This window comes from Lutjanus erythropterus, chromosome 22, assembly GCF_056507025.1.
Source record: "Lutjanus erythropterus isolate fLutEry1 chromosome 22, fLutEry1.hap2, whole genome shotgun sequence".
NCBI lineage: Eukaryota > Metazoa > Chordata > Actinopteri > Lutjaniformes > Lutjanidae > Lutjanus > Lutjanus erythropterus.
This window is the reverse complement of record NC_139338.1, coordinates 16,194,423-16,219,855: the sequence shown is the minus strand read 5'-3', so window position 1 is coordinate 16,219,855 and position 25,433 is coordinate 16,194,423. Positions and strand designations below refer to the sequence as shown.

At 39.9% G+C, this 25,433-nt stretch overlaps 1 protein-coding gene across 2 annotated transcripts; it reads right to left on the bottom strand.

The window, feature by feature from the left end:
• rassf8b (Ras association domain family member 8b) lies at nucleotides 1-22,959 on the bottom strand. 2 transcript variants are annotated; one of them, XM_084711303.1, is made up of 10 exons: nucleotides 22,369-22,959; nucleotides 16,124-16,190; nucleotides 9,214-9,383; nucleotides 6,513-6,863; nucleotides 6,204-6,409; nucleotides 5,782-5,985; nucleotides 5,509-5,583; nucleotides 4,076-4,198; nucleotides 2,203-2,329; nucleotides 1-760 (listed from the first exon to the last, which is right to left on the bottom strand). In XM_084711303.1, exons 3-10 carry the CDS (start codon nucleotides 9,323-9,325, stop codon nucleotides 645-647), a joined length of 1,314 nt encoding a protein of 437 aa, XP_084567429.1. In that variant the 5' UTR covers nucleotides 9,326-9,383; nucleotides 16,124-16,190; nucleotides 22,369-22,959; the 3' UTR covers nucleotides 1-644. The 2 variants fall into 2 exon arrangements, with proteins under 2 accessions (XP_084567429.1, XP_084567428.1); XM_084711302.1 differs by lacking the exon at nucleotides 16,124-16,190 and having other exon boundaries at nucleotides 22,369-22,958.
• Between the last annotated feature and the right edge of the window lie 2,474 nt (nucleotides 22,960-25,433).

Here is a 25,433-nt window from a genome sequence, read left to right as displayed (position 1 = left end):
CAAGGTATCACCTGTATTTTTATTTATATGGCGCAAAGTTCAGTAGCTACCTTAAGTTCTGTTTTGACATTACGACTTATTGACATCTGGTTTTACAACACCAGAGTAAGGCAAACAGCTATGGCTATGGTTATAGCACAGGTGTGGTGTCCGTGTTGGTGCATGCTCGTGCATGGATTATGTTTACGTGTCCAAACTTTGCATCCTGAAACTCTCCTGATTTACAACATAAAATTAAGTTTGTCTGCACTGCTTGGGTGAAACCTCCTCAGTCAACAAAAATACATCTGCTGGCTTTTTTTTTTTTATTCTGAGAAAATGAAGCTTTTGTTGACCGATTTAAGAGGAATCTTCACTCACCCAGACAGAAGATTAAATGTTAGTTTGCAAATGGATATTGACATCAGTTTGAGTCTCAGTCCTAGTAAGATGGAAGAGGAGGCAGTGACAGAAAGATGCAAAACAGATGTCTGTCTTCCTGTGGTTTGTTCATATTCCACTCGTCCTGCATAATGTTATTGTCAACATCCTCCACGCTTCGGGTTTTCTTAGAGCTGGCTCCAGAGCATTTCAGCAGTTTGGGGAGTCAATCTTAGTCAGGCCTCCCTGCTGCTCAAATAATGTCTCCTGGACACAGTTTGGGGTCAAACATAGATGCCTTCAGGGTTGAGGCTGGAGGACACGGTGCTCTGAAGAGTGCGAAGGTCGCTGGGTAAAAGACGAGAAGAGCCGAGTCGTTTCAGAGAGCCAGAGTCCACTTCTATAGCAAGAAACAAAACAAAAAGTAGCTAGTCATCAAGGACAGAAGACACACAATCTCACACAAGCTTTCAGCAGGTCTTTAAAAAATCTAAAATCCAATAATCTAAATTTTAGGCTTTAATAGCAAGTGCTCAATGATTGTTTGCAGCATCCAAGTGATTATAATGAGAGCAAACTGCAAAAGATGCATTTGAATTCATAAATCAGCAATCAAATTAACATTCTAAATTTACCTTAAGATGTTATTTTGATCTTTATTTAGTATACTGAACAGTGTATTTGTGATTGTGGTACACAACACAGATTGCATCAAGAATAGAGCAATTGAGGGATTCACCAATAAATTATCTGTACAAAATGGTACGTAATTATTCATTAATACAGTAAATATTTATATTGAAATAGTAAAAATATAACTGATATTCCTACCATAACCTTTTCAAAATTAGAAAAGATTTGTGTCACTTTTGAGTGTGTTTTTGGGAAGAATTACTATACAACAAAACTGAACTATCATGGAACCAATAACCACTAATGGAAACTATGCTGTTTGGTCACAGTTTACCCAGCTAGTGTGTTATTCTGATGTGGTGTGCGAGCTAATGTTTCCTCTCTTATCAAAAAGGTTACTTCTAGAGGTAATTAGTTGAAAAAAGGTTTCTGTTAACATTACTTGAATGTTTAATGGGGTAGATGCAAGTTCAGTGAGATCTCGCCAAACAACAGCACATTAAGTACTCAGTTAAAGCCTGTTAAAAAAAAAAAAAAAAAAAAAAAGGCTAATTTAAAGCCTCCTGCAACTTCTGTGTATCTTTTTTGTCAGCATGGATGTGAATTGTCCCAGGTATTAAATTGCATCCATAATGATCTTTAAAAGGTCTTAAAAAGTCTTAAATTTGTCGTGCTAAAACATGCAGGAACACTCTAACGTGATATTCTTGCCATTATAACACTAATGCTTTATAATCTACAAGCTACTGAGCTTACAGTAATACATTTGATAGAACAAAACACTGTACATGCAATGGTATCAAACTGAGATGACAAAGAAGAGGAGGAAGGACGAGGAGAGAACTGAGAAAGAGTATGTGACCCAAACCTTCTGGGGGATTTTTCTTTTAAGAATGAAAATAGGGATTTTCCTTTTGACTTACTGTGAAAGTCTTGCAGCATTTTCAGGGCTGCTAGTGATTTGGTCCATGTAATGGGGTTACAGACTTAAGCTGTTATGGCACAACAGTTTTGCTCCAGCAGCTCAAGTCTGCAGTCTAACCTGTCGTTCTCAGGGTGACCACAAGGTGCCACTGTGTACACATGCAATATGAAGACAGTACTGTATGTAAAAGCACCTCAGTCAAAATGAGGTGGTCAGCCATGAAATGAAACTTTTGGACAAGGTGATGGTAATGTGGCAGGTCATAGAGTCTCTGTTGTACATACCATTGCTGTTTTCTCCTGTAGGTTGAGCCGGCAGCACGGTGACCTTGGTACCAGTCTGCTGAATGAACTGCTGAAGGTTGACCTGTCGTAGCTCTTTTGTCAGCTGCTCCAGCTCCTGCTCCTTCTCCTGTGATGAAAATAAATAAATAAATAAATAAATCACAACACGGCAACTAAGTGAGATCTATGCCTCAGTCAAAGTGTGAAAATACACCCAGGCCAACATTAAATCTTAAACCTGATGAAATCATGGTTTAAACTTAAACTGTGTTACACCAAACCTGGCAAATTTAAACCTCTCTTTAAACCTCAGTTTCTGAACCAAAACTTTAAACTCTAAGTTAATATATGATCCAGGATTAATGTTAAACTTGAGGAGGTTTAACATTTAAAATGGCTGCCTTTCTGAGATGGACTGAGCAGAATAATCAATTTCCCCAAAGAAAGTTCAGGGACAGACTCAACCCAATCGCGTTGCATAATTTATCTTATTTTTTTTTCACTCCAGCTGATTTGTTAAAACAGTCTGACAGTTTCTGCCAGGCAGTCTGTTTTTAATCTCCTATTATTTGGCCATATTGTTCCATAAATTCAGGCAGCAAGTTTTTCTCAAAAGAGGATAAATAGTAGCTTCTCTGCCGAGTCATCATGGGTAGGCTAACTAACTTTTCAGCAAGCAAGCAAACAATGAAACAGTTTGCTAACTTTTTAGCTAGGTAGCAAACAATGTAAGGCTTAGTTAAGGATTACGAAGCAGGCGAAAGTTGGTTTCCCCACCTTCATACTTACTAGGTCCCAACAGCACTTTGTTTATTTCAATTTGGGTAAGCAAGTATAGCCGTATTGATTATAACATTACATTAATTTGGATATACAAAACAGAGATTAGTTCTTAAATTGTCCAACAGAGTTCTGCTTAATTTTAAATCTGGATTAACTAGTTTTGCCAAACCCTGATAAGGACTAATCCTAGAAAACAAAACTTGCTGATGCCATCATGCCGACATTTACTTCACTAAAATTCAACTTGTGAATTCCTTTTTCTATCTCTTACATCCCCAATTATTGCTAATGATTGATAAAAACAAAATGTGGGGTGGGGAGTAAAACCCAGTCTGTTCATTTCGAAAAATGAGGATTAACATGCTAACTAACAAATTACTGCAGAAATTGGTCTTTTTCACACTGGTGCAGAAATATACTAATAACATACATGAACTTAGCTGCTGTGTCTTATCTGGATCTTTTTTCCACCTTCACTCAACCAAATTTATACATTTGCTCTGCAACTGATGTTGATTTGATAGAAAAAACAATGAAGGCTCTTACTGTGCTCAGAATTTCTCCAGAAGTCATAACCCAGATGAGACAGCTAAAGAGAAGAGTTAGCTCCCAGATGGTTACGCAACTGCAGGCGAGGGATTGTGTACTTATTCAGGCCTCTCTCTAATCAGGCGAAGAATGCTGTAATACCCTCCCTCCCTTCCCCTTCTCATTACCTCATGCTTCCCACACCCTACTGGACTTCGCCTGCATAGAGCACTTCACTTCATACTAGGATGCACGCAGCCAAGGATCCGCTGCACATCCCTGCAAGCCAGAGATTAAACTTTGCTTCGCTGCCCACAACTTAATGAGCTTAGATTTCTGAGGTTCCACCTGTGTGCAGAGGACTGGATTTTCAAACACACTGCAGCGCCAAAGTTATCCAACTTTTTAATGAGCATTTTTCAAACATTTCCTAAAATAAAACTCCTTCAGCATCCTCCGCACGCATTTTGGGAACTGCCTACGGTGCTTTAAATTCCTGACGAGGCTACAGAGTTATAAACAAAACAAAATAAAGATGCTAAACAGTAGGATCTGAGCTGACCTGTAATCTCTTGCTGGACTGGCCAAGTGAGCGTTCCAACGCCCTGCAGCTGCTCTCCAGCCGCGCTGTGTGTTGGCTCTGCATTTCCAGCTCAGCCCTCACTTTCTCCAGCTGTGCTTGCACCTGAAATGCAGTGAAGAGAGAGCCAACACTCATCACAACTTGTCAGAAGATAAAGGCGAAACAAAACTAATCAGCAGAGTTAAGATGTAGGAGGACTTTGATGTTTTAATGTGCTTAGCAACAATGCAGTGTTATGAGTTGTATTCACTGAACATGAGAAAATGTTGAAATCTTAAGACCACTTTGTGATCACTTTGCTATATTTGGAAGATCTCCTATTATCCCCTCATAAAGATTTGTGATTAGATAGGATTTGGAGAGCTGTAATTAGTGTTTATGCTATAACTGGATAGATGAAAAGCCAAGTACCAAATTAGGTGAATGAACAAATTAAGAGCCTACAGCCATGCTAGCAGCTCTGTGTCAGCAGCAACGTCAGCATGCTAACATGTTCACAATGACTGTGCTGACACACTGTTAGCAGATTGTTTGCTATGTCCCCTGTCTTGCAGGATTAGAGCATGCTAACATTTGCTAATTAACACTAAACACAAAGTACAGCTGGTGTTGATGGGAATGATTAGTTTCACAGGTATTTGGTCATAAACAAAAGAATTGGTTGGATTTGACAAATGAGAGGATCACTTTTCATAACTGCATTAATAACTGCTAGCAGGGTCAGGAGATTTCTAAAGGAGACAGATTTGTTTTTAATCAAAAAATACATTTAAAATATTTCTGCTCTACATTACACTGAAAAATGTGCTTGAAAGGAATTTCTTGCTAATGAATTTCATTGATTTTGTCTATGTGGACCAGACATCCCAGTTTGTCTTGGTTTCAGCCTGGGCGTCCCAAGTTCTGACACATATAAAAGGTAGTGCTGCCTGAGTGCACTGGAACAACACATAATGTGTTTTTTTTTTTTTTGAGCACTACAGGATCCAATTTTCACTAAAGCGTACAGCCCCAATCAGACAGAGCAGAAGTTTTGCAGTGAGACGCATCTTTCACCAAATGTCTTCTGCAGACTTGCAGTATTATAGTTGACTAATGTATGTGAACAGTATGTAAACATGCATGCATGCATCACAGCTGCACTCCTCTATTTAAATATATAGCACTACTCCTCTGCCAGCAAATGTCTGCCCAGGTTTTCAACTTCACTATGACTGCGTTGATGGCAACAATGGCTTTGAAATGTGCATGCATGCATGAACTTAATGATCCCTATTTCGGGGTTTTAAAAATATGGTCACCCTAATTCTGTGAAAACTTAATTCCTGTATGACTGACGCTCAGAGAGTCCTCAGCTGCAGTTCAACAAACTACTTTGCTCTCTCTTTGCATGCTGTTAGACTAAACTGTACCTCCTCCTCATTGACCTTCTGGTTGAACTCGGCCTCCTGCTGCAGCCGTTCCTGCTCCAGGCCTGCCTCCATGCTCTGCGTGACATGAGAGATAATAAGGAGGAACTGGCATGAACATAATCTTCACAGTAACGTTTTCAGTCTCACAATTTACTACTCCAGTGACCACTGCTTGTTTTTGTTTTATGAACATTTGTGAGTGAAGTGAGATTTCACAAAAAATACAAAAGGTTTATGGTGTTTATCCAGTGGAATATCTGATGCCGAGCTCACCTGTATGCGTGCTATGTACTCTGCGAGCTTGGCCTCGCAGTCGCGTAGACCGCCCTGCAGCTCTGCTAGCTGCTGCCGGAGTTGCCGCTCACTTTCCTGCTCGATCTGCAGCTCATTCTGCCAGAATTCCTCCTCCTCCATCTCTGCATCGTTCCTCCTCACCTGCTGCTCCAAAAGCAGCAGCTCCTCCTCCAGGTTTCCTCCCTAGTAAGAAAAAAAATGGCTCACCCTGAAAACTTTCTTGCCCCTATGACAATATAAAATACTCATTGAAGAAAACATTATAAAGAAACACATACCTACTAGTTTATAACTGTATGTGTGAATGCAACATAAATTTGCGCAGGTGCAGGTGCTATATGCACACATAATTTTTCCTGAAAGTAACAGCACTGGCAGCTGTGTTTGTGTGTTTTACTCACTTCATTGGCCTCGCCGCCGGTCTCCTCCCAGTCTCGCAGCTCAGCCTCGCAGCCCAGAAGACGACTCTCCAGGGCCTGGAGTTTGTCTCTTTGCAGCTGCACCAGCCGGCTCAACTCTCTGGCTGGACTCCCCGGTACAGACGCTACTCCAACACCTCCAACCCTATGTAGGTTCAGGCTCACGCCACGCTGCTGGGGCTGCTTGGCTGGATGGACGTGCGGTAGATGAAAGGACAGTGATTGGATTGTTGACAGGTAAAAGCACAGAGGGTTGCAGGGAAGGGAAGTGAATGAGGACAGAAACGTTACCTTCAGCATCTCTGCTTTTCCCAAATATGTCCCGCAGACCCTTGGCCCCTCCAGTGAAGGTCAGAGACTTGCGTTTGGGTTCCCTCCTTTTGAGCGAGCGATCTGTCCCTGACGGGCGGAGCTTGGCCAGAGGTGGCAGGCTCTGCCGGTAGAAGCCGCGCTCTGGGACGCGAGCCTGCCCGTCAGAGGTGGGCCGCTCACTGACGGATGGGCCGGTTCGTTGGAGGATGAGCTGGACGTCACTGGCATACTGACCCCACTTGTTGAGGGACACCACAGGGTTCTCGTGAGGAGCCAGGTGGCGCTCCGTGTCACGCCATTTCTCGATCAAAGTGTACCTGCCAGTGCGTCCTTGGAGAAAAGAAAAAATTGATACATGTGGCACTTAATTTCAATCATTTCTATTAAAGATAAAGGTCTTTCAATCAGCTTCTGGTTATCAGTGTTTTGCACAATTTATTTTTCCCAGTTCCCTTCTCCGTGTTTTAAAACAAGTGATGTCATGTACTTCATGCACCAACAAGGATTGAGCAACATTTGAATGTGATGACAACTGTGTTATTTAGTTATTTTTCCTGGTCACTGCCCATCAAGCTGATCAAGCCACACCTAAAGAGTCCTGATGAAGCAGATTCATAGCTGACCTCAGTTCAACAGTTGCCAACTGTTTATAAGTGCACTTTGAGGACACTGTTAACCACAAAAAACTCCTTGTAAATACTGTTGAGCATTCAACAAAGTTAGCAACAGTCTCTCACATGCCACATGAAAACACTAACATCACAAAGGACATGATGCCATTTAAAATCATTGAGATGTCTTCAGTATAAAACTTATTGATATGATTTCAATGTGTGTTATTTTTGAACATTTTCAGCACTTTTTACCACATTAATACTGATAATCATGTTGATTTTGGCTCCTATAATCATGAAATGTGATTTCACACCATTTAAATCCCTACTCAACATCTCGGGACCATGTTGGAAATAAGTTTCAACATCAACATGTTATGCCTCGGCTCAAACATATTTAATAAAACTCTCAGTTACAGTTTGTATCGCTTCCTCCTTGGGAGGTTTGTCTGACCTTTGGTGTTCCCCAAGGAGCTATTCTTGGCTGCTTTGGACACATGAGACAACACAATTCACTTTCATTGTTATGCTGACAACACCCAGATTTATGGCCCGTAAAGTAACTTGCATCATTCCTAGTGAGCACCAAATAGGAAATTTGTTTCATTCTGTTTTCATTCTCATTTTGATCATTTGTTCAGTGGTAAGTTGAGGAGGCAATACTGATTATTGGGAAGGTATTTCGCTGGTAAGCAAAGTCTTGTTTACATGAAGATGTAATTTCAATACATTTGTTTCATATAAAATATCTTGAATACAAAGATGTTCTTAAAGAAATTACGCTTACTGCTGTAGCCTAACACATGTGCAAGTACATTTGCCATTTGTGTACTGTATGCTGGCATGGTGTACACCCAGGGTGGTAAGAAATTACTTTGGGAAAGCTTTCAAAAATGCTGAAAATTAAGTTGAAAGTGTGCTGCAATTAAGAGAAAACTGAAAAAGGACATAACAGATTCTTTGAATTCTTTCACAACTCTCCCACGCTTGTGCAGCATTGATAGTTTCAAAGAACTTTTACCAGCATGTTTAGTGAAAGAACTTTGCAGTGGGAAAATTCAACTCAACAAACAGTGATTATGCTGGGAAAAGGACTGCGCTCAATGGTTCACGGCTCTGTGTGTGTGGGTCTGTGCGCCTGCATGCTTGTCTGTACACATACAGATAAGAGTAAAACAGTGCCCATCCTACCCTCACCCTCTTCCGACACAGTAAGGGTGCTTGTAAAAGAGGCACATTCATCACTACAGCCATTCACATCAAAGTGCCCCGGCCTGGACAAAAGATACAGGGAACACAAAGGACAGTGGACGCCATAATTCCTGCTACACTGTCACTGTGAAAGACATGTCTTTAACTCTGAGAAAAATCTGTCTATGAAGGTTAGTGAGAAATCTGTGTTAAAATCTTTCCATTTTAATAACAGTACACTATATTCTTATTTTCTTGGATTCACATAACTGTATATGTACGACACAATCTATGCAATGACTAACAGTGACAGTGTCAACATATTTCTTTGCTATTGTAGAGCACGTCAATAAGCCAAAGTCTGCAGTATGACTCATCTCGTTTTGTGCAGTCCATTTATAGTGAAAATCTCTTTGTGCCCTCAAGTCACTTTTCATTTTACTGCAATTTATCATCTCCAGTACATCTGACAACCTGCCTGGCCAATATTGGACCCAACCCACATCACAGAAAATCCCCGCAGGGATTTATGTTGGACAAAATATCACTTACACCACTTTACTTTAAGGTTTTTAGCACAGGAGCCGGATGGAGAGGATTTGATCTCACAGTATTCAATCTACTCGTCTTTGTGGTAGTCTTTGTCATGTTATGGGTTGACCATTTGGATTTTCCACAACTTTTTGGGTACTTATATTGGGCTGTGGATTCCCCATCACATAACCAATAATCATTCACTGTTAAACTATTATTGTTCATATTCTTTTGAAATTACATCTATTGACCATCTGCCACCTGTGAACACAAGAGACCCGTTTTCTTGTATTGTAGAAGTATTTTTGAGTTTACCGATATATCAGTCTGGCTCTACTTACCAATGGCTTGTGCTAAAGCAATGACCACTTCCTGGCATGTGGTGAACTCTGTGACCCCGCACACAATGCGCTGCACTCCGTCCACCCACACTTTCAGCTCCATGGCCTTCATCCAGAGGCCCTCATTCCTCCACACCACAAGGGGGTGCTAATAATGTTTTCTGTCCATCCTACAAAGGAAAATAAGAGAACAATGTTCAGTGTTATGAACTGTGTTTGCATTTCAGAACAAAACCCCTCACACTTGTAAATTGAAAACCTTAACGCTGCAAATCGATAAAATGACTATGAATGTGAAAGGGTCGATCATGGTGATGGAGCCACAGAATTATCACCCAATGTTTGCCTGATTCATCTGGCATCATGACAGCAGTTTCCTGGTTGAAAAAGCAATCAATCCAATGAGTGGGGTGAGACACTAACAATTAGCCAATCAACGCTATGGGCGGGACTAATGCCAATGTCAAGCCTTATCTAACCCGGCAATATCTGTATGTTGGCATGACTGCACATCAGTTTAAATGACATTTGATTCAGGCAGATGCTTTGGTCTCTAGTGATTGGTTAGGGAGTGTAGCAAGTTGGCAATTCTGTCTCAAGTCAAGCAAACCCAACTCCACACTTTCCTTAAACTCTACAGAACATTTTAGCATCTTTCAGCTAATTGTTTTGGTTCACTCTCAGTAATAATAATAATCAGACCATATTGTTAAGCCCAAACCTCGTGTTTCAATTAGTTATTTCCTCCACGTCCCAGAATAACTTTACAACATCTTGAAATAACTTAAGACAATATGGATGGAAAGAGTGAAAAATCTTTGTAAAAATAGCAACCACATAATAAGCACCACATGTCAGAGTGACACCAGCTTTCTGTAAATCTAGCACTCACAACAATCTACAACACTTGTTCTTTTGAGGTAGTTTCCTGTAATGCTGCTGATAAATCGCTGCAGGAGCACACTTGTGGTGCAGCGATCGTGACCGTCTAACAGGCCTCATTCAATATATTTTTCATTTGCTGCTGGTGTCAGTGCGGGAAAGCTTACAGCGGTCGCATGCACGCAGAACGAGAGCCATTTCAAACTGCTGACACAAGCACCTCGGCAGCGAGGCAGTCATTACCAACCTGGCAAGGCCACGACAGCGGGCCAGAGCAACAGAGCAGTGACAGAGCTGGTGCCTAATGCTCAGACTTTTGCAACCCTGCTGGGCAGCGGCTCTCCTTTTTCCTGACCGGGCCATCAGCTCGGCTCTGATCCTTGACTTCCATATCGCTCGAGGCCTCCCTTAACAATTTAGGCTCCTTCCATCTTCATCACAGCTGGAATGGGACTCCCAATCCTCCTGCAATTTAACTACTGCCCCCCCTTGAGGCCTTTCCCTACTGAGACTGCATTACATTGCACACTCCTCTGCACCGGAGGCATCTGGTGAGGGCAAGGCCTGCCTTTGGTGGAAAGTGGGATGATTTGTAACTGTAGACAGATACTGCAGGATGCATGTGAACCCAGACGCCTGTTACAGCCCAGTAAATGAGACTATACTCATGAAGGCAGCTCAGTAGGACAGGGGAAGAAACGACAGACAGTAAAATGAAAGAAAAAGCGGGTAAACAGAGGTGAAATAAAGGAGAGACAGATGGACAAACAAAGAGTAGAAGGCTTTGGGGTAACCACAAGAAAGAGGGACAACACTTTTTGTATAAAAACGGCAGGAAACCCCACCTTTGGCAGGATGTTTCTGACTGAACTGCAACACTTTCAAATATAATCGACAAAGGTGAAAGTTGCACAAAGCAACTCATTTATTCTTTTTGCTGACGGTTCAGGACAAGAAACATGTCTCATCTGAACTCACTGTTCATTGGAAAAGTTTGGCCTGCAGAGTATTTCTAAACAAACTTGTTGAGTTATAATTGCGGTAAGCTTAACAAAAGGTCTGCTCTCATAACAAGTAGTATCCTAACAGATGAGCTGATGAGGCCTGTACATTTTCAGAGCTGTGGTTGAAATGTTGTAATACAATGTTTATTCAATGACGAGGGATAAAATCACACCGTGGTTTTATCCAGGGGGGAAGAACCAGTTGACACAAGCTTGTAAACCTGATCTCTCCTCCTGTCTCTCTCTCACACACACACATGGATACACACAGTTGCTATGGACAGATGTGATGGACACATCTATGTGAGAAGTCGTACTGAAGTCATTCACTCCTCTGTGATACAATTATCATAAACCTATCATCAAAACAGGGCAGAATGTGCTGCAGCAAATTCATTTTCAAATAAATAATCAACAGTGAGAGACTTTAATATGCAAATTCTACAAGGGCTGCGCAATTTGGTCAAAAAAAAAAGTTCACTTAAAAAAAAAAAAAAAAAAATTGTGATGCTGTGATTTTATTGAGGTCTGGACCAAACAAACATGTTTTCTTTTATCTGGAAAACAGCCTGGTCATCTATGCATCTAAATTTAGTGATTATTAGGTTTTCAGATTTTTTCTGATAAACTGCAGTATGAACTGTTCCTTTTTTGGTTAGGAAAATTCTCCAACTGTTTTTAAAAAATAACATATTTGGAGCAGCTGTAAAATGCATTGCCACAGAGCTGAAAACAGGGATGTTCTTCCAGATGAAAAGCTGACTTTTTAGAGAGATGTGGTTCTCACAATGACCATGACGCTTAAAAGATATGATGACCTTGATACAACATGATGCACTGCTGTAGAGTAGTTTTCAGACTGGGGTCTGGGCACCCAACAAGGGTCCTTGAGTGGGTTGTAGGGGGTCCCTGACAAAAGGAAGGAAGGAATAGAATATTTAACTTTTATCTTTTACCTTAACTTTTATCTTTGTCTTTTATCTTTTATCTTAGATTGGTCTAATGTGGATAAACTGCGGGCCCTTTTTGACATGAAAAAGTTTGAGAACCCCTTTTACTTGAAGCTACTACAAGGAGTTCTTAACTGGTTATGAAAAGGTCTCACTTTAATACTGATGCCTCTATATGACCTATATGAGACCATCTGGGAGAAAATCTGCTACTTCTATATAGTTATTCTGAATTCCAGCCACTGGGTTGGATTCCCTGTGAAATCAGATTAAACAAGTCCGTGACATTTAGTTACAGTGAGTTAGCCAGTTTTAGCCAGCTAAAAAGAAGCAGGATGATTTTTATTTAAAAACTTAGATTTTTTATGTTATAATTTGTGGTTATTATACTGGTAACACTACTGCTTTTGTATGCAGGGGCCTTCGAAATCAACAAAATATGAAAAGTTCCTTGTAGTAGCTTTAAATAAAGAATACTTCTTCCATCACTGCATTTGCTTTTATAAAAATGGTTAAAATGACTAATGTTTACACGAGAGTCTGGAAGGACAAGGTGCCACTTAAGGGCTGTTTGGAGTGTCCTTTCAGGAATACAAGTCACTTTTTCCAGCAGCAGTCATATTTAATTAAAAGATGATTCAGATCCTTGGAGATACTTTTTGGTTACAAGTGCAGACAGGCTGCAGCCCACGAACACGATCATCAAAACTATAAAACATGAGGTCAAAACTGATCTCACCAATGTGTTTTCATGTGCTGTTCTTTTGTTGCATTTCTAATTAATCTCATTCGTTGACTTATGTGCTCCCAACGGCCCTCTGACACAAATATCACAACATATGCAAGTAGCTGTTTGGCAGGCAGCTGTGCAGAAGCAGATGTTCAGATGTCCTTTAGGTGAACTGAGCAGTACATATAGGATCTTATACTTTGATCTTTCATGATGAAACGGCTTTTTTTAAAACCACAATCTTGCACACTGTGACCCGGGAACGTAACGACTCACTGGCTTCAAGCTCATCAATGTCCAACTAATCGAATCCTTTGCACACAAGCTCTAACAACACGACCGCTGCAGCCCGTTTCCTTCTGGAAACGAGCTTCGATTTTCTTCACCCCGCTAATAACTTCCAACACTTGGATCACTGCGAGGCTTTCCACGCCTCAGCCGCCTCTGAGGCTCTGTCACGACAGCCGTTGCTGTTATTGTTCTGAATTTTCATCATCAGACCATTTCCACTTTCTCTCTGGTGATGTCTTTGATCTGAATTACAGTCACTTTGAAGCCTCGACTGCCAGAGTGTGAATTAATAAATCATACATGCTACATGGTGAGTGTACACAAATTAATATGCAACAACATGTGTGTGTTTCTATTTGGGTTCACTGTAAATGTAACGTATACCTCCATATTTAGTATCAGACTGAGCTATACTTCACAGTGAGAAACCTCAGAACCTGTGGGAAAGGTGCTGTAGCTACTGGAATTTCCTTTTCCATTAGTCACAGTTTAATAAACAGACAGACTCAATGCTCCACATTCCAACTGCATACTGAATCCTCCGTGTAGTAATCCATTCATAGAGGATCCAGGACACGTTCACCCGTTATCGCGGGAGAAACATTCCTGCTACACCATCTAACAGACAAAACCACTGCAGGTTAGAGCTGGGTTATTATTAAATTATTATACCAGTACCCTAAAAGTGAAACCGATACCAACAAAGCACCTCCTTTGTTTGCTTTTCTACTTCATTCAATACCTTTAACATTTTATGCATTTGTTTTTTTGTCTTCAGGGGCCACCATTGAGTCGCTTCCTTGGACGCTTCTTGCTGTCATCACATCTAAAACCACACCTGTAGCTGCCAGTAGTCCCTCTTAGGATGCTGATTGGCTTCTCCAGTTTTGGTGCAGATACACATGGATAACTTGAAGCCTGGCATGATGGATTCTAATGTGATCTCGCAATGTAACATCCAAACCACATCACAGGAATTTAGCGCAGTTTGAGTCTCATTGTCATGTTGGTACAGTGAGCTACGACTGAGTTGACACTGTGTAGGTGTGTTTGATTAAGGGACGAGGACAGGCCAGTCCTCACTTAGGCAGTCTGAGGATGAGTTTAAGCGAGATGACAGGGAGCAATTTTTGGGATGGAACCAGGAAAGAACTTCATAATACTCAATCGATCTTGGTCGCAAATCTGTGATTTTAATCAAATAGCAGGCGACTGTAATTGAGTTGATTTGCTTGATTTATAGCAGCGACTCAATTTGACTTGCTTGAAAATTCAAGGTTAAGATCTGAGACTTGCTTGTGACTTCTGTTGCTTGTGTGTGTGAGCACAGTAGCATTTAATTTAACTGGAGCATCCAGGATTTGCATTTACTTCTACTTTCATGCAGTGTGCCTGCAGGAGTGTATGTAAAATAAGCACAAATGGCTAAATAACAGAATAGGGCAACCAACAGCAATGAGAAGCAGAAAGAGCTTCAGAGACACAGATTGGATTTTATGAAGGTTATAACAGAGGAGAAAGAGTGAAGCAGTATTAATTTTGGTGGTGGTGCTATGAGGAAATAGTTGAGCGTGACTCTGCTGTGGAGAGGAAAGGTTGCTGCTGTCAGTATAAATCCTCGCTGTCAGAGGACTTTGCTGCAGCCATTTGGTTTCAGACATGAAGAATACTGTGTCGTCTGGGCTGCGAACCATCGAGCTAAACTTAGTCGTGACTTCAGTCTGCCTCCCCTGAAGTTTCATTCTCAGGATGCCACAAGAAGGCAGAGTTAGGGAGGGGTCACGCTGTGGCACATCAGTGTTTATTTCTATTTCCTCATACATGGATGGAAATTTACGCGAAAGAAAGAAGAAATACCACTGAAAGCTCCGTTAATATCCCAGAGATGAGCATTAAAGATACAAAGATGCCGTTTAATGTCAGTGACACCAACAACAAGTCTGGGTTTAAATGCAAAATACCCATGAAAGAGTTCATTTCCTGCCTTGCTTAAGCCCTGTGCTCTCAGCCCCTCGCTTAATTAAACTTTAACAAACTCATTGATTAGGTTTGAACTCCTGACCCTGGCTTGTTTCTCCAGCAGCCTAACAACAACAAACTGAGCAAAATAACATCATTAGTTTCGATCAAATTCACATTTTTGACAAAAAGAAATGCAATTTAACCTGCATGTGTACATCCCAGAGTTTTAGTTTTACTTAAAACTCAAAAAAGTTTGACATTATGAGTTTTCCCAACTTTTCATAGTAGACTTACTACATACTAACAATGTACTTCATTTATTAATGATATGCAGTGTGTTATTGAAACTTGAATTCAAATGCACTTATTTGAGACACTATTAAGTTGTAATTAAGGTGTGTCAGACATCTTTGTTTACTGTATTTTTTAAAACATGCTTTATATACTTCCACTTGCAGGGTAACTATTTATACTCATTTAGTCCAAGTAAATATATGCAATACATTATAACTGTAACATTATATAATGTGGAAAATGTATAAAGAAAATATAATCTGAGTAACTTCAACATAGATTTAAAAAGTCTACATTTAAGTATATTTAAACACACTTCATTACAGCTTGATAGTGTCTCAATAACACACTCAAGTGTACTTACTGTATCAAATATGGTTGAGTGTTAAATTGCATTAATTGATTAAGTACAGTGTTAGTATGTGGAAAATAGCAGTTTCAAAAGTAGCCTACAGAAATCAGGACACTTCTTAGCACAGTCAAACTATTTTACATACTTTGAATATTTTACTAACATGCCTGAAGATGTGATTAGAGTGACTTGGTATCTAGAAAACGTGACATTGTAAAGCGGCGGCAGCAGCAGCGAGCAGTTCAACAACAGGCTGCGATGACGCAATCAGAGGCCAATTTTTAAAGCAACAAGGAGGTTGAGGCAGCAGGAGGGGGTCCAGTGAAACAAGCACCGCACAGACAAAAGAGCATGCTGCACAGTGTGTGTGTGTGTGTGTGTGTGTGTGTATGTGTGCACGAGCCCACATGGCTCACGGCATGACTGGATGCAAACAATCCCTCACCATGGCGACACAGCTCTGGCTTTGTCCGAGCCTTACACAGATGACTGGATTGATTGGAGGGCACGGTCTGGGAAAGTAAACCAAACAATCACTAACAATTAAGAAGCAACCCGTGCTTTCCTGTCACTTCCTCTTTGTTTCCTCCCAATGCGAGCTGCGAGAAAACATGGAGGTGTGCACTGCAGCGGGGTTTCTGTAACTCGGGATTAAGTGGTTGGAACGTCTCTGGTGGAGATTAACCACACAGTTTCAGCTGGAGACGTGAAACTGTTTAGTCAACCTCCCAAAGGAAATTCATCTCTAACAGTTCATATATTAAGTAGTCATCTTTATAGAACATAGTTATGCTGCTAGCCAAACCAAAGGACAAAAGTTAGGATAATTGTTTAGATAGAGGCTTGAAAAGTGCATAAAGTGCATAAACATGCCTCATTTACTGCATACAACTCTTAGAAGTTTTTTCTCATACTGTGAAAATAGATTGCAAGCTTGTTCAGCACTGTAAATATAAACCTTGTTTTAGTGAAAGCTAATATGAGTCTACAGCCATACTTGCAGCTCTGAGGCTCTCTTATTACCTCCTTATTAAAAGATCATATTTGTTATTAGATAAGATTTAGAGAGCTGCAATTACTGTTTATGCATTAACTGGAAAGCTAAACTAGGTATATGAACAGACTAAGAGTCTACAGCCAAGTTAGCAGCTCTGTGAGGCTGTACCACGGCCACTGGTGCTTTCAAATGTTGGCTTACATATTACAGCTTTAAGCGTCATGCTAACATTTTCTAATTAGCATTAAACATGAAGGACAGCTGAGGCTTAGGGGAATATTATTATATTATGCAGGCATTTGGACAGAAAGCAACCAAGTACAATTTTTTTCCCTTACGAGGGCGTAAGATGAAAAGTTTTTACAAGTCATCTGGAGGGTACCATTAATGTCTCTACAAAATTTAATGGCCATCCTCATGGGCACTGGAAGAAATGTGAGGGGATCACTGAAGTTATCCTGCAGGGACCACAAACAAAATTTCATCACAATCTATCCAGCAGTCAAGATATTTCAGTCTGGACTGAGGGTGCTGCAATAAAATAAATATACCATGATATTTAAAAAAATGAATTCTTAACATCAGGTTAATAATACACATGATAATATGGTGTAAATAATCTAGTGCCTCTTATACACCGTGTGGTATTAAATAATTTTGTATCTGACACTTGTGCACACTCTCCATCTTGCTCCATTTGTTGAGTGTAATTCATTTGCCAAAGAAACAAAACTCACAATAAGTAAAAGTTGAATTTAACTGACAGAAGTATTAATTTTGTTCAGATTTTCTATCGGCTTTGCGATGATATTGTCATGACTTCTTTTGGGCAGGATAACTGTGTAGTGAAAATCTGATATTGAGACAGTCTGGACTAACCCACCATGACGTCACCCGCTGGTTTGTAAACCACTTTGAAGCCTCAAGTCTGTCATTGTGGCAGTAGCCATCGTGGGTTTTCTGGAACCAGAAATGACAATATTTGGACCAGAGCGTGGGGCTGGGGTAGATATGCATTACTACACCTCTGTTCTGATTAGATCTGACTGAAAACATGAGAACACGCCATGAAAGTGACTTGTCAATGGTAGTCCAGGACTAAAACATAGTGCTTTGTAATCTTTTTAACCTAAATGGGACCATGATTTACAAAATGAACAACATGCTGTAATAAACTCATTAGGAAACTGTTTACTGAGATAATAAATCTCTTTTCTCATAAGCTTACAATCAAGAGTTCTTTCTGCAACCAGTGGAGTCGCCCCCTGCTGGGCATTAGAAAGAACGCAGCTTTAAGGCACTTCCACGTTGGCCTCACTTTTCAGACCAGGAAGCTCCATCTACTATTTATACAGTCTATGGTCTGTACCAAAGTGGGCGCATTGCCATCCATACATCCACACCACGAGAAACGCAAACGTCAGCAGGTATTTCAAATATAAAACGTAAATTAAATTAGGATTTGACCCTCGTCCTCAGACAGGATGTCACTTTTCTTGATGGAGTGGCCCTCGCAGTAATATGTTCATGACTCTGACTTTAAGTTGGCACACAGCCTCATATGATACAGCAGGATCTCTCATCTCTCCCGTTTCTCTTCACTGCCATTAATACTGTGTACACCAACACGGGATTACAGCAGAAAATGCTGCTGTTCCCACTTTCCACACTAATATTATTCCACTCTGAAATCATAAAAATATTAAAACAATAAGGCAACCTCCACTTTTTCTTTTCAATTTCCAACCTGTCTTCGTCTCTTCATGTCGAAGTGAGCGCTCCGCTGGGTGCAGTTGTGTGCTGCTTGACGCAGACGCCTTTTAGAGATTACTTCCACATCAACTTTGTCAGCTGAGAAGAGTGAGACGGCTGCAGGTTCAAAAAAAAGCTTCAGAGAGTAATCAGACCAGCTTTCAATTCAGGTGCTGTCATCGATTAATCTGGAAGAAACTATGTCAGACTTTACTGCGAACAAACGAGCAGTGAAGTTTTACAGGGATGGATTTGCCATTTAGCAGGCATTTAATCCATTGGGCAGGTATTTTTGTCACAATTTCCACCACCATATGTGGAAAAAAGTTGCTGAAGACGTGTGGGAAAAAAAAAACATTCTCAGTATTATATTCATTATATTTCTGCTGGAAACAATCACCACAGTCTTCAAGTTGGGTGACTGAACCGCCACCTTGCTGTCTCAAAAGTTAACTAATCAGCTTGGTTGGTGGAGACAATAAGCCTTTAACCCTGTAAGACTCGGAGCTTAACGGACCACGAGGTGGTGGTGGGATAGAAGAGGGGCGGGGGTCTGCTGAAAGATAAACTGGACTGGATTTACACTGGAAAGTGTGTTAAATTGGACTTTTCTGTTTCTAGAGCACAGGACTGATGATCAGGCAAATATTGACCACATGGAATGACATGTTTATGGGTGTAAAAAGGGCACCAGTGAGGATTGTGTAAATGGAGCTGGGATGTTCAGCTTTTGGCTTAGGGACCCAAATAGATGGGGTGTTTGGAGAAATCCCAGCTTCTCAACTGAGAGGATTTGCTGCTTTTATTTGTCTTGTGATAAACAGAATATCTTGGGGTCTGGAAATTGTTACTGAGGCAAAACAGGCAACTGTGAGAGGAATTTCTCTGTATTTTTGTAATGTCACACACCAAAAGATGAATTTATTTCAAGAAAATAATTGGCAGGTTTCTGATTTTTAAAAATATATTAAACAACTCTGGACTATAGTGCACTATAAATCAAGTATAAAACACTGTATGAAAGCAGTGCAAATATATTATTGTAATACTTGTTTTTTTTTTCATCCTTAGTCTCTTTCTATTTCTGGCATTTCTTTCTTCAAAATTGTATTATTTTCTGTCTCTTAGATTTTCAAAAATATACTTGTGGCAAGCAGCTGTCTTTAATTTCAGTGTTAAGTTTGTTTCTTTTATCAGCCCTCAGGATTTTTTCATCAGACCTGTGCATCTTGTAGTTACTGATAGTTAGCAGCTCAAGTCTGATGACATTGTTATGCTGTCAAAGCCCAAGAAATGGTCTTTAAACATCTGTCAGAGACAAGCCAAACAGAACAAGAACTGGAAATAGACAGGACTCAACAACGTGCAAAGATTTGAGGCAGAGTTTGTGCCATTTGACTCTGCAGGGGATACGCATGTAGACCCAAATGGTAAAACATGTTAATGTTTTTAAAACTCGATGCCAGTTTTCCCAATATTAGTTGTTGTTTTTTAAAATCACAATATATTGCCTTACCTACAATACTGCAATATACTGAATCACAACTCCAGTAACTGGATACTTATCATATTGCCAAATTCTTACTAATACACAACCCTGATGTTGAGTTATTTTTTAAAGCTATAACGTTAAAAGGTCTAAAAGACTGTTATATATTTTGTTGAGTTGTGTTCTTACATTATCCCAAATGTTTCTAACAATTATCAGACCCAAAGAAATCCAGACTTTATTGAGGGTAACAGCATGTTTCCTACTAGCCACTAGTTGCTCTAACTTCCAGGAAAATGTGAGATGCGTCGGATACATCAGACAGTGAGGAAGGAAGTCGGAAAACACAGCTAAACAAATAAAACCAATAAAACCTTGATATATTACCTCTTCCCTGAGCATGATTTCTGCCTGTGTCGTGTCAGATTAATAATGCTTGCTTAGCAGTGAAGACAACAACTCCCATGATCCCATGCAGCTTCACAATGTTATCAAACTAAATCTTTCTAAATCTTTTGTAAGGTGTAACACTTATTTCAAACATGGTCCTGATGAATAGAAAACAATCTGACAATCACACATAACATACATAAAATCCTACAAAACAATAAGCAACAAAAACCAAAGACATCCTAACAAAATGAAACCAAAACTTTCACTCACAATCTGTGTATCCTAAGAGCATTCACAACAACCAAAAGGCACTAAAACATCAGTTTAGTAGCCGGTTAGATGAATCATCTGTATTATTTTAAACAAACTAAAGCAAAATACCTTTTGTGTCCTTTTGTCCTGTGCACATGAGAGTGGCAGTTCTTCATAGTTTTGTGTTGCAGAGTATTCCTACTACAAACACACCCTGCTGTGAATGAGTTTTGCCCTTGCTTCAAACACACATGTGCTTCAAGGACTTTTCTACTCTACTGTCGCTCTACTGTATGACTCAGTCAAAGAGGGAACTCTGATTAAAACCACTGCTGAGTGAGCGCTTACAACCAAACTCTATTAAGAGATTCATCATTGCAGGGCTCAGCAGATCACACACACACACACACACACACACACACACACACACACACACTGACCACTCACTCACTCATACTGAACACTCACTCACACACTTCCTGCTGGCTCATGGATCAGGTATGTTACCATGCGGAAAATCTGGCCAGTAACACCAGTATCACTCCATTTAAGGTTGTACTCTTGTGCGAAATATAAATTTAATTTCAATATCACTCTCAATGTCATTTCCATTACTACTACTTCTATTTTAGTTTACTTTTCACTGCTACTTATTATGCAATCAGGCACTATTTTTGCATTTACGTCTCATACACTTTTTATTTTATATTTCACTTAATACTCTATAGCTGTTTTTCTCTTGTTCATGTAATTTTGACACAATCTCTGGCACAAGAATTTCCGTCGGGATGATTAAAGTTTTGTCTTATCTTTAGAGCTGCAACGACTAATCAATTATGAATTGATTGTTAATTTAATCACCAACAATTTTGATAATCAATTAATCAGTTTGAGTACATTTTTTTTATAGAAAACACTCAAGTTTCTCTGATTTCAGCTTGTTAAATGTGAATATTTTCTGGTTTCGCAGCTGCATGACAGTAAACTGAATACCTTTGAGTTGTGGACGAGCAATTGGGACATTTTTCACCATTTTCTAACACTTTATAGACCAAACAACCAATCCACTGATCAAGAAAATGATCGACAGCTTAATTGACAATGAAAATAAGTTGGCTTCAGCCTACTTTATAGCCTACCTACTTTATAGCTTATACTAGATAAGCTATAAAGTAGGTTATACAATTGTCAGCCACACATTAGTGTTTAAATGGAGGATGAGAAGAAAAACAATACACCTGTATTGGTTTATCTTTCTATTGTCATTTATTTTTGCCTTTACTCCATTCAGCGATTACTCAATTAAGAATTGATTATTTTAAAAAGTATAAAGTAACTGCCATCTATTTTTTGATAATCAGTTAATCAATTTGAGTAATCTTTTAAGAAAAGAAGTCAAATTTCTCTGATGCCATTATGGGGACATTTTTCATTATTCCCTGGCATTTTATTGACCAAACAACTAATCCCGATTAATCGAGAAAGTGATCGACAATGAGAATAATCTCTAGTTGAAGATCATACAACTGTCAGCCACAGAGGCTTCCAGTGTTTTTTAAAAAATGGAGGATAAGGACAAGAATAAATCTGCTGAGTAAAGTTATGAAACTACAGCTGAGTGGTCTGCATTAGCTCTTCTGTGTGTTTCACTGTCTCCCTCATATATAACAAACGGGAAATCCCTTTAATTTATTAGAACCGGTGATTTAAACACCCTACAACCTTGTTTTAATGGCAGCAGCTTTAAAACTGACGCATTCACAGCCACGCTGCATTCAGCCCTTAGAATAAAAAGCCATCAACGTACCTGTTTTCAGCAGCAGATCTGTGTGTGTCACAGCATTTAACAAACTCTCCTCTGGTGCTGTAGCCTCTGGGTTTCTCTGCGAGGTAAAATCCGCTACTTTCCGCTGCATGTTATGTTATGCGGGCCACTTGCGGGAGCCGCTGTTTATTCCCGGCTGCGGCTCGCGGTGTGCGCACAGCTCATCTCATCCCGCCGCCTCTATAATAAACCCGCTGTGGATGTAAACACGCGTCCGTCCGGCCGCTGGACATCCGACATGGAGCTTTTCACCACCATCAGCTGCTCCGCCTGTCTGATAGCTGCTGCTCCGCTCCACACTGAGGACGGAGACCACAGAGCTTGTTGTAAATCACATCGGAACTGAACTGGGACACCGCAAGGCATGATGGACCGGTTAAAGCTGCAATGCACTGACTGCTGGCGACGTAAATGGACCCACAGATCCAGTCAGTCAGTCAGTCAGTCAGTCAGTCAGTCCCTCTGGTGCAGTTTACAGTCACGTTTTTGATCTGAGGAGCTCAAATACGTCAAAATATCAGATGAAAACTGTTTTCAGGATCCTACAAGTGTGTTTCAATGAGGGAGTTCACACATCTGAAGTGACTATGTTGTAGAAATGTGGTGGAAAGTATATTCACTCATTTTTGCTACTTTATATTGCCACTGCTCTTGAGAAATAAATATTATACATTATAAATACAACTTGCTATGGACTCTAAAGAAATTGTGTGAAATGACAAACTTATTTGTTGGAATAAACTTACTTAAACTTAAGTATGCTAAAAGATATGAGTAGTATATTTCTTCCACCACTGGTGATGTGTGGTTTACATATTTTAGATTTTATTTATTTGTGCAGTTCCTATTTTTGACTTGGGGCTCAGTTTTTAATAAAAGCCTTAGTATTTATTTTAGTTCCAGTCTCTTGATTGCTGGAAGAAGTCCATTCATAGCACACTGCAGACTTAGGATATTTAAAGGTTCAGTGTGAAACATTTAGGAGGATCTATTGGAGGAAACAGAATATTCATATATATTTATTAATGTATAATCACCTTAAAATGAGAGACTGTGGGTTCTCTTGGTGAGTTTCACAGCCACCATAGTTCCTCCTGCGCACTTAACAGACAAGTTGGGTGAAATCTGCTGTTTCACTGCTAGATGTCACTAAATCCTACACGCTGGTGCTTTAAAGTTGCCTTTTTGGACTGTGATCGACTCCAAACAAAGCAGCAAAACTGAAGCCAACACAAAACTGCAGTTCCTCAAATGGCCACTTGAGGTACTCTTCGAAAGCGATTCCATATCCACAGAGAAACTTTCCATCTTCAGCAGATAAATGTGAAAACAGCTTTCTAGTGTCAAACTCTGAAGCTCACGTCAAAGTAAAAACAAGCAAAACTTTTTTGATTGCAGGGGTATTTAAAATTACCCTTCAAAAATGTTTCTTCCCCATATGGTCATGTTTATGCAGTGTTTGCTATGAAATTTGATATCAGAAATTTGACTTGAAGAAAATGAAATGTATTTTCCTAAAAACAAGGGATTCCCATAGTTTTCTACTCTACTCTCTACTTTCATCCAAATTATCTCCTCAAGTTTCTTGAGACTAAAATATTTTACTCAAGACTACATGTTTTTCTGACAGCACCATTTTCATCAGACGGAAATATTCTGGATGTCTTGTGCATCGTTCACACACGCGCCCCCAAAAATACAGCCTGACATAATTGGTATCTTTGGGATCTCCACCAGACTTTAAATATACATTTGTGGGTTTCAGAAATGCTTAGCTGCACAACGTGTATACATTTGGGGGACACACTGAAGGTAATGGCGGAGTTAAAACATCAACAGTGGGAAGAGAGATTTATTTTCTTCTTAGAGAAATGTGTAATTCAAGTTATAAGCATCAGCATGTTTGATTTAACACAGTTGATTTACTTTACAAAAAAAGGAATGCATGTGTCTGTGCGTGTTTGTCCTTATTTAAATTCCAGTCAACACTCATGTCTTCATGTCTCACAGCATTAATCATGACAGCTGCTTGTTGTGCTGATCAGGCAGAATCATAGATGACCTTCAGCTTTTCAGTGAAATGAATTTCAGTGCTCATATTTTGATGCAGAACGAACGGTTCAAACTGAAAAAGTAGCATTTTGTTGTGCTCATCTTTGAAGGCATTTGCATACAGTTTAGAACTAAACTCTGCAATTAATCCTCAACATATGGTTCAGCTGTTGTGACAATCAAGCCGTGAGTGATTGATGTTTTCTTGCACGCAGCGATGATGAGGTTTGACAGATGCTTTGAGCATTTAAAGCCCATCTTCAAACCTGGTGCACGCTACAGTCAGGCTTCTGCTCTTTGTGTCACAGTCATGATTTAAAAGCAAACCAAAAGTTAGCTATTCATCACAAAAAGTTAAATCTTGTTCCTTTGTCGTGTAGATGAAGCAGTTGAGCAATCTGGGGCAGAAAGGTTCAAGCCAAACACACCATGGAAGCCAGATCATTAAAGTCCCTTGACAGGTGTTTTCACTTTGTCTCATTAGAACGTTTCTCGGGACTGTGGGAGGATTCAGGCTGTGACGCCTTTCTCACTTTCCTGTTAGTTTTGTCACACTTGTCAGGACAGCGTAGCTTTCGCATTTATCATTCTGTGTATTGATTTAGGAAATTTGGTGGGATTTCTCACACAACTCCAGCAAAGCATCAACCTGAGCAGAGGTCTAATCATTCAAAACAAGTTCAAACACCTGCATGTGTGTGCAGGAGCCAGTTACACCAGCTCCAGTTCATGAGTTCAAACTTGCACTTAAGTGTAGATTTATGCGTTATACATTTTTAAAACGGTTGCACCACACAAGCTAGTTCTGTCATTACGATTTGATTTATTAAACCCAGTAACTGCCAAGTGCAACTGCGGCATAGGTAACTTGAGTAATGTTAGCTTGCTAATACCTGAATGGTATAATGAAGGGTTAAAAGTATAGGTCAGATAAGGAACATAGTCAACATATCTGACCAGACATTTAATGATCCTAACTAGGAAGATTTTGAATT

Coding starts and splice junctions, on each gene's coding strand:
- rassf8b (XM_084711303.1), bottom strand. CDS start 9,325: ATGAAGGCCATGGAGCTGAAAGTGTGGGTGGACGGAGTGCAGCGCATT. Junction 4,199..5,508: donor AGAAGGTCAATGAGGAGGAG/GTACAGTTTAGT, acceptor ACTGCATTTCAG/GTGCAAGCACAGCTGGAGAA. Junction 761..2,202: donor TACAGGAGAAAACAGCAATG/GTATGTACAACA, acceptor TTCTTGCTATAG/AAGTGGACTCTGGCTCTCTG.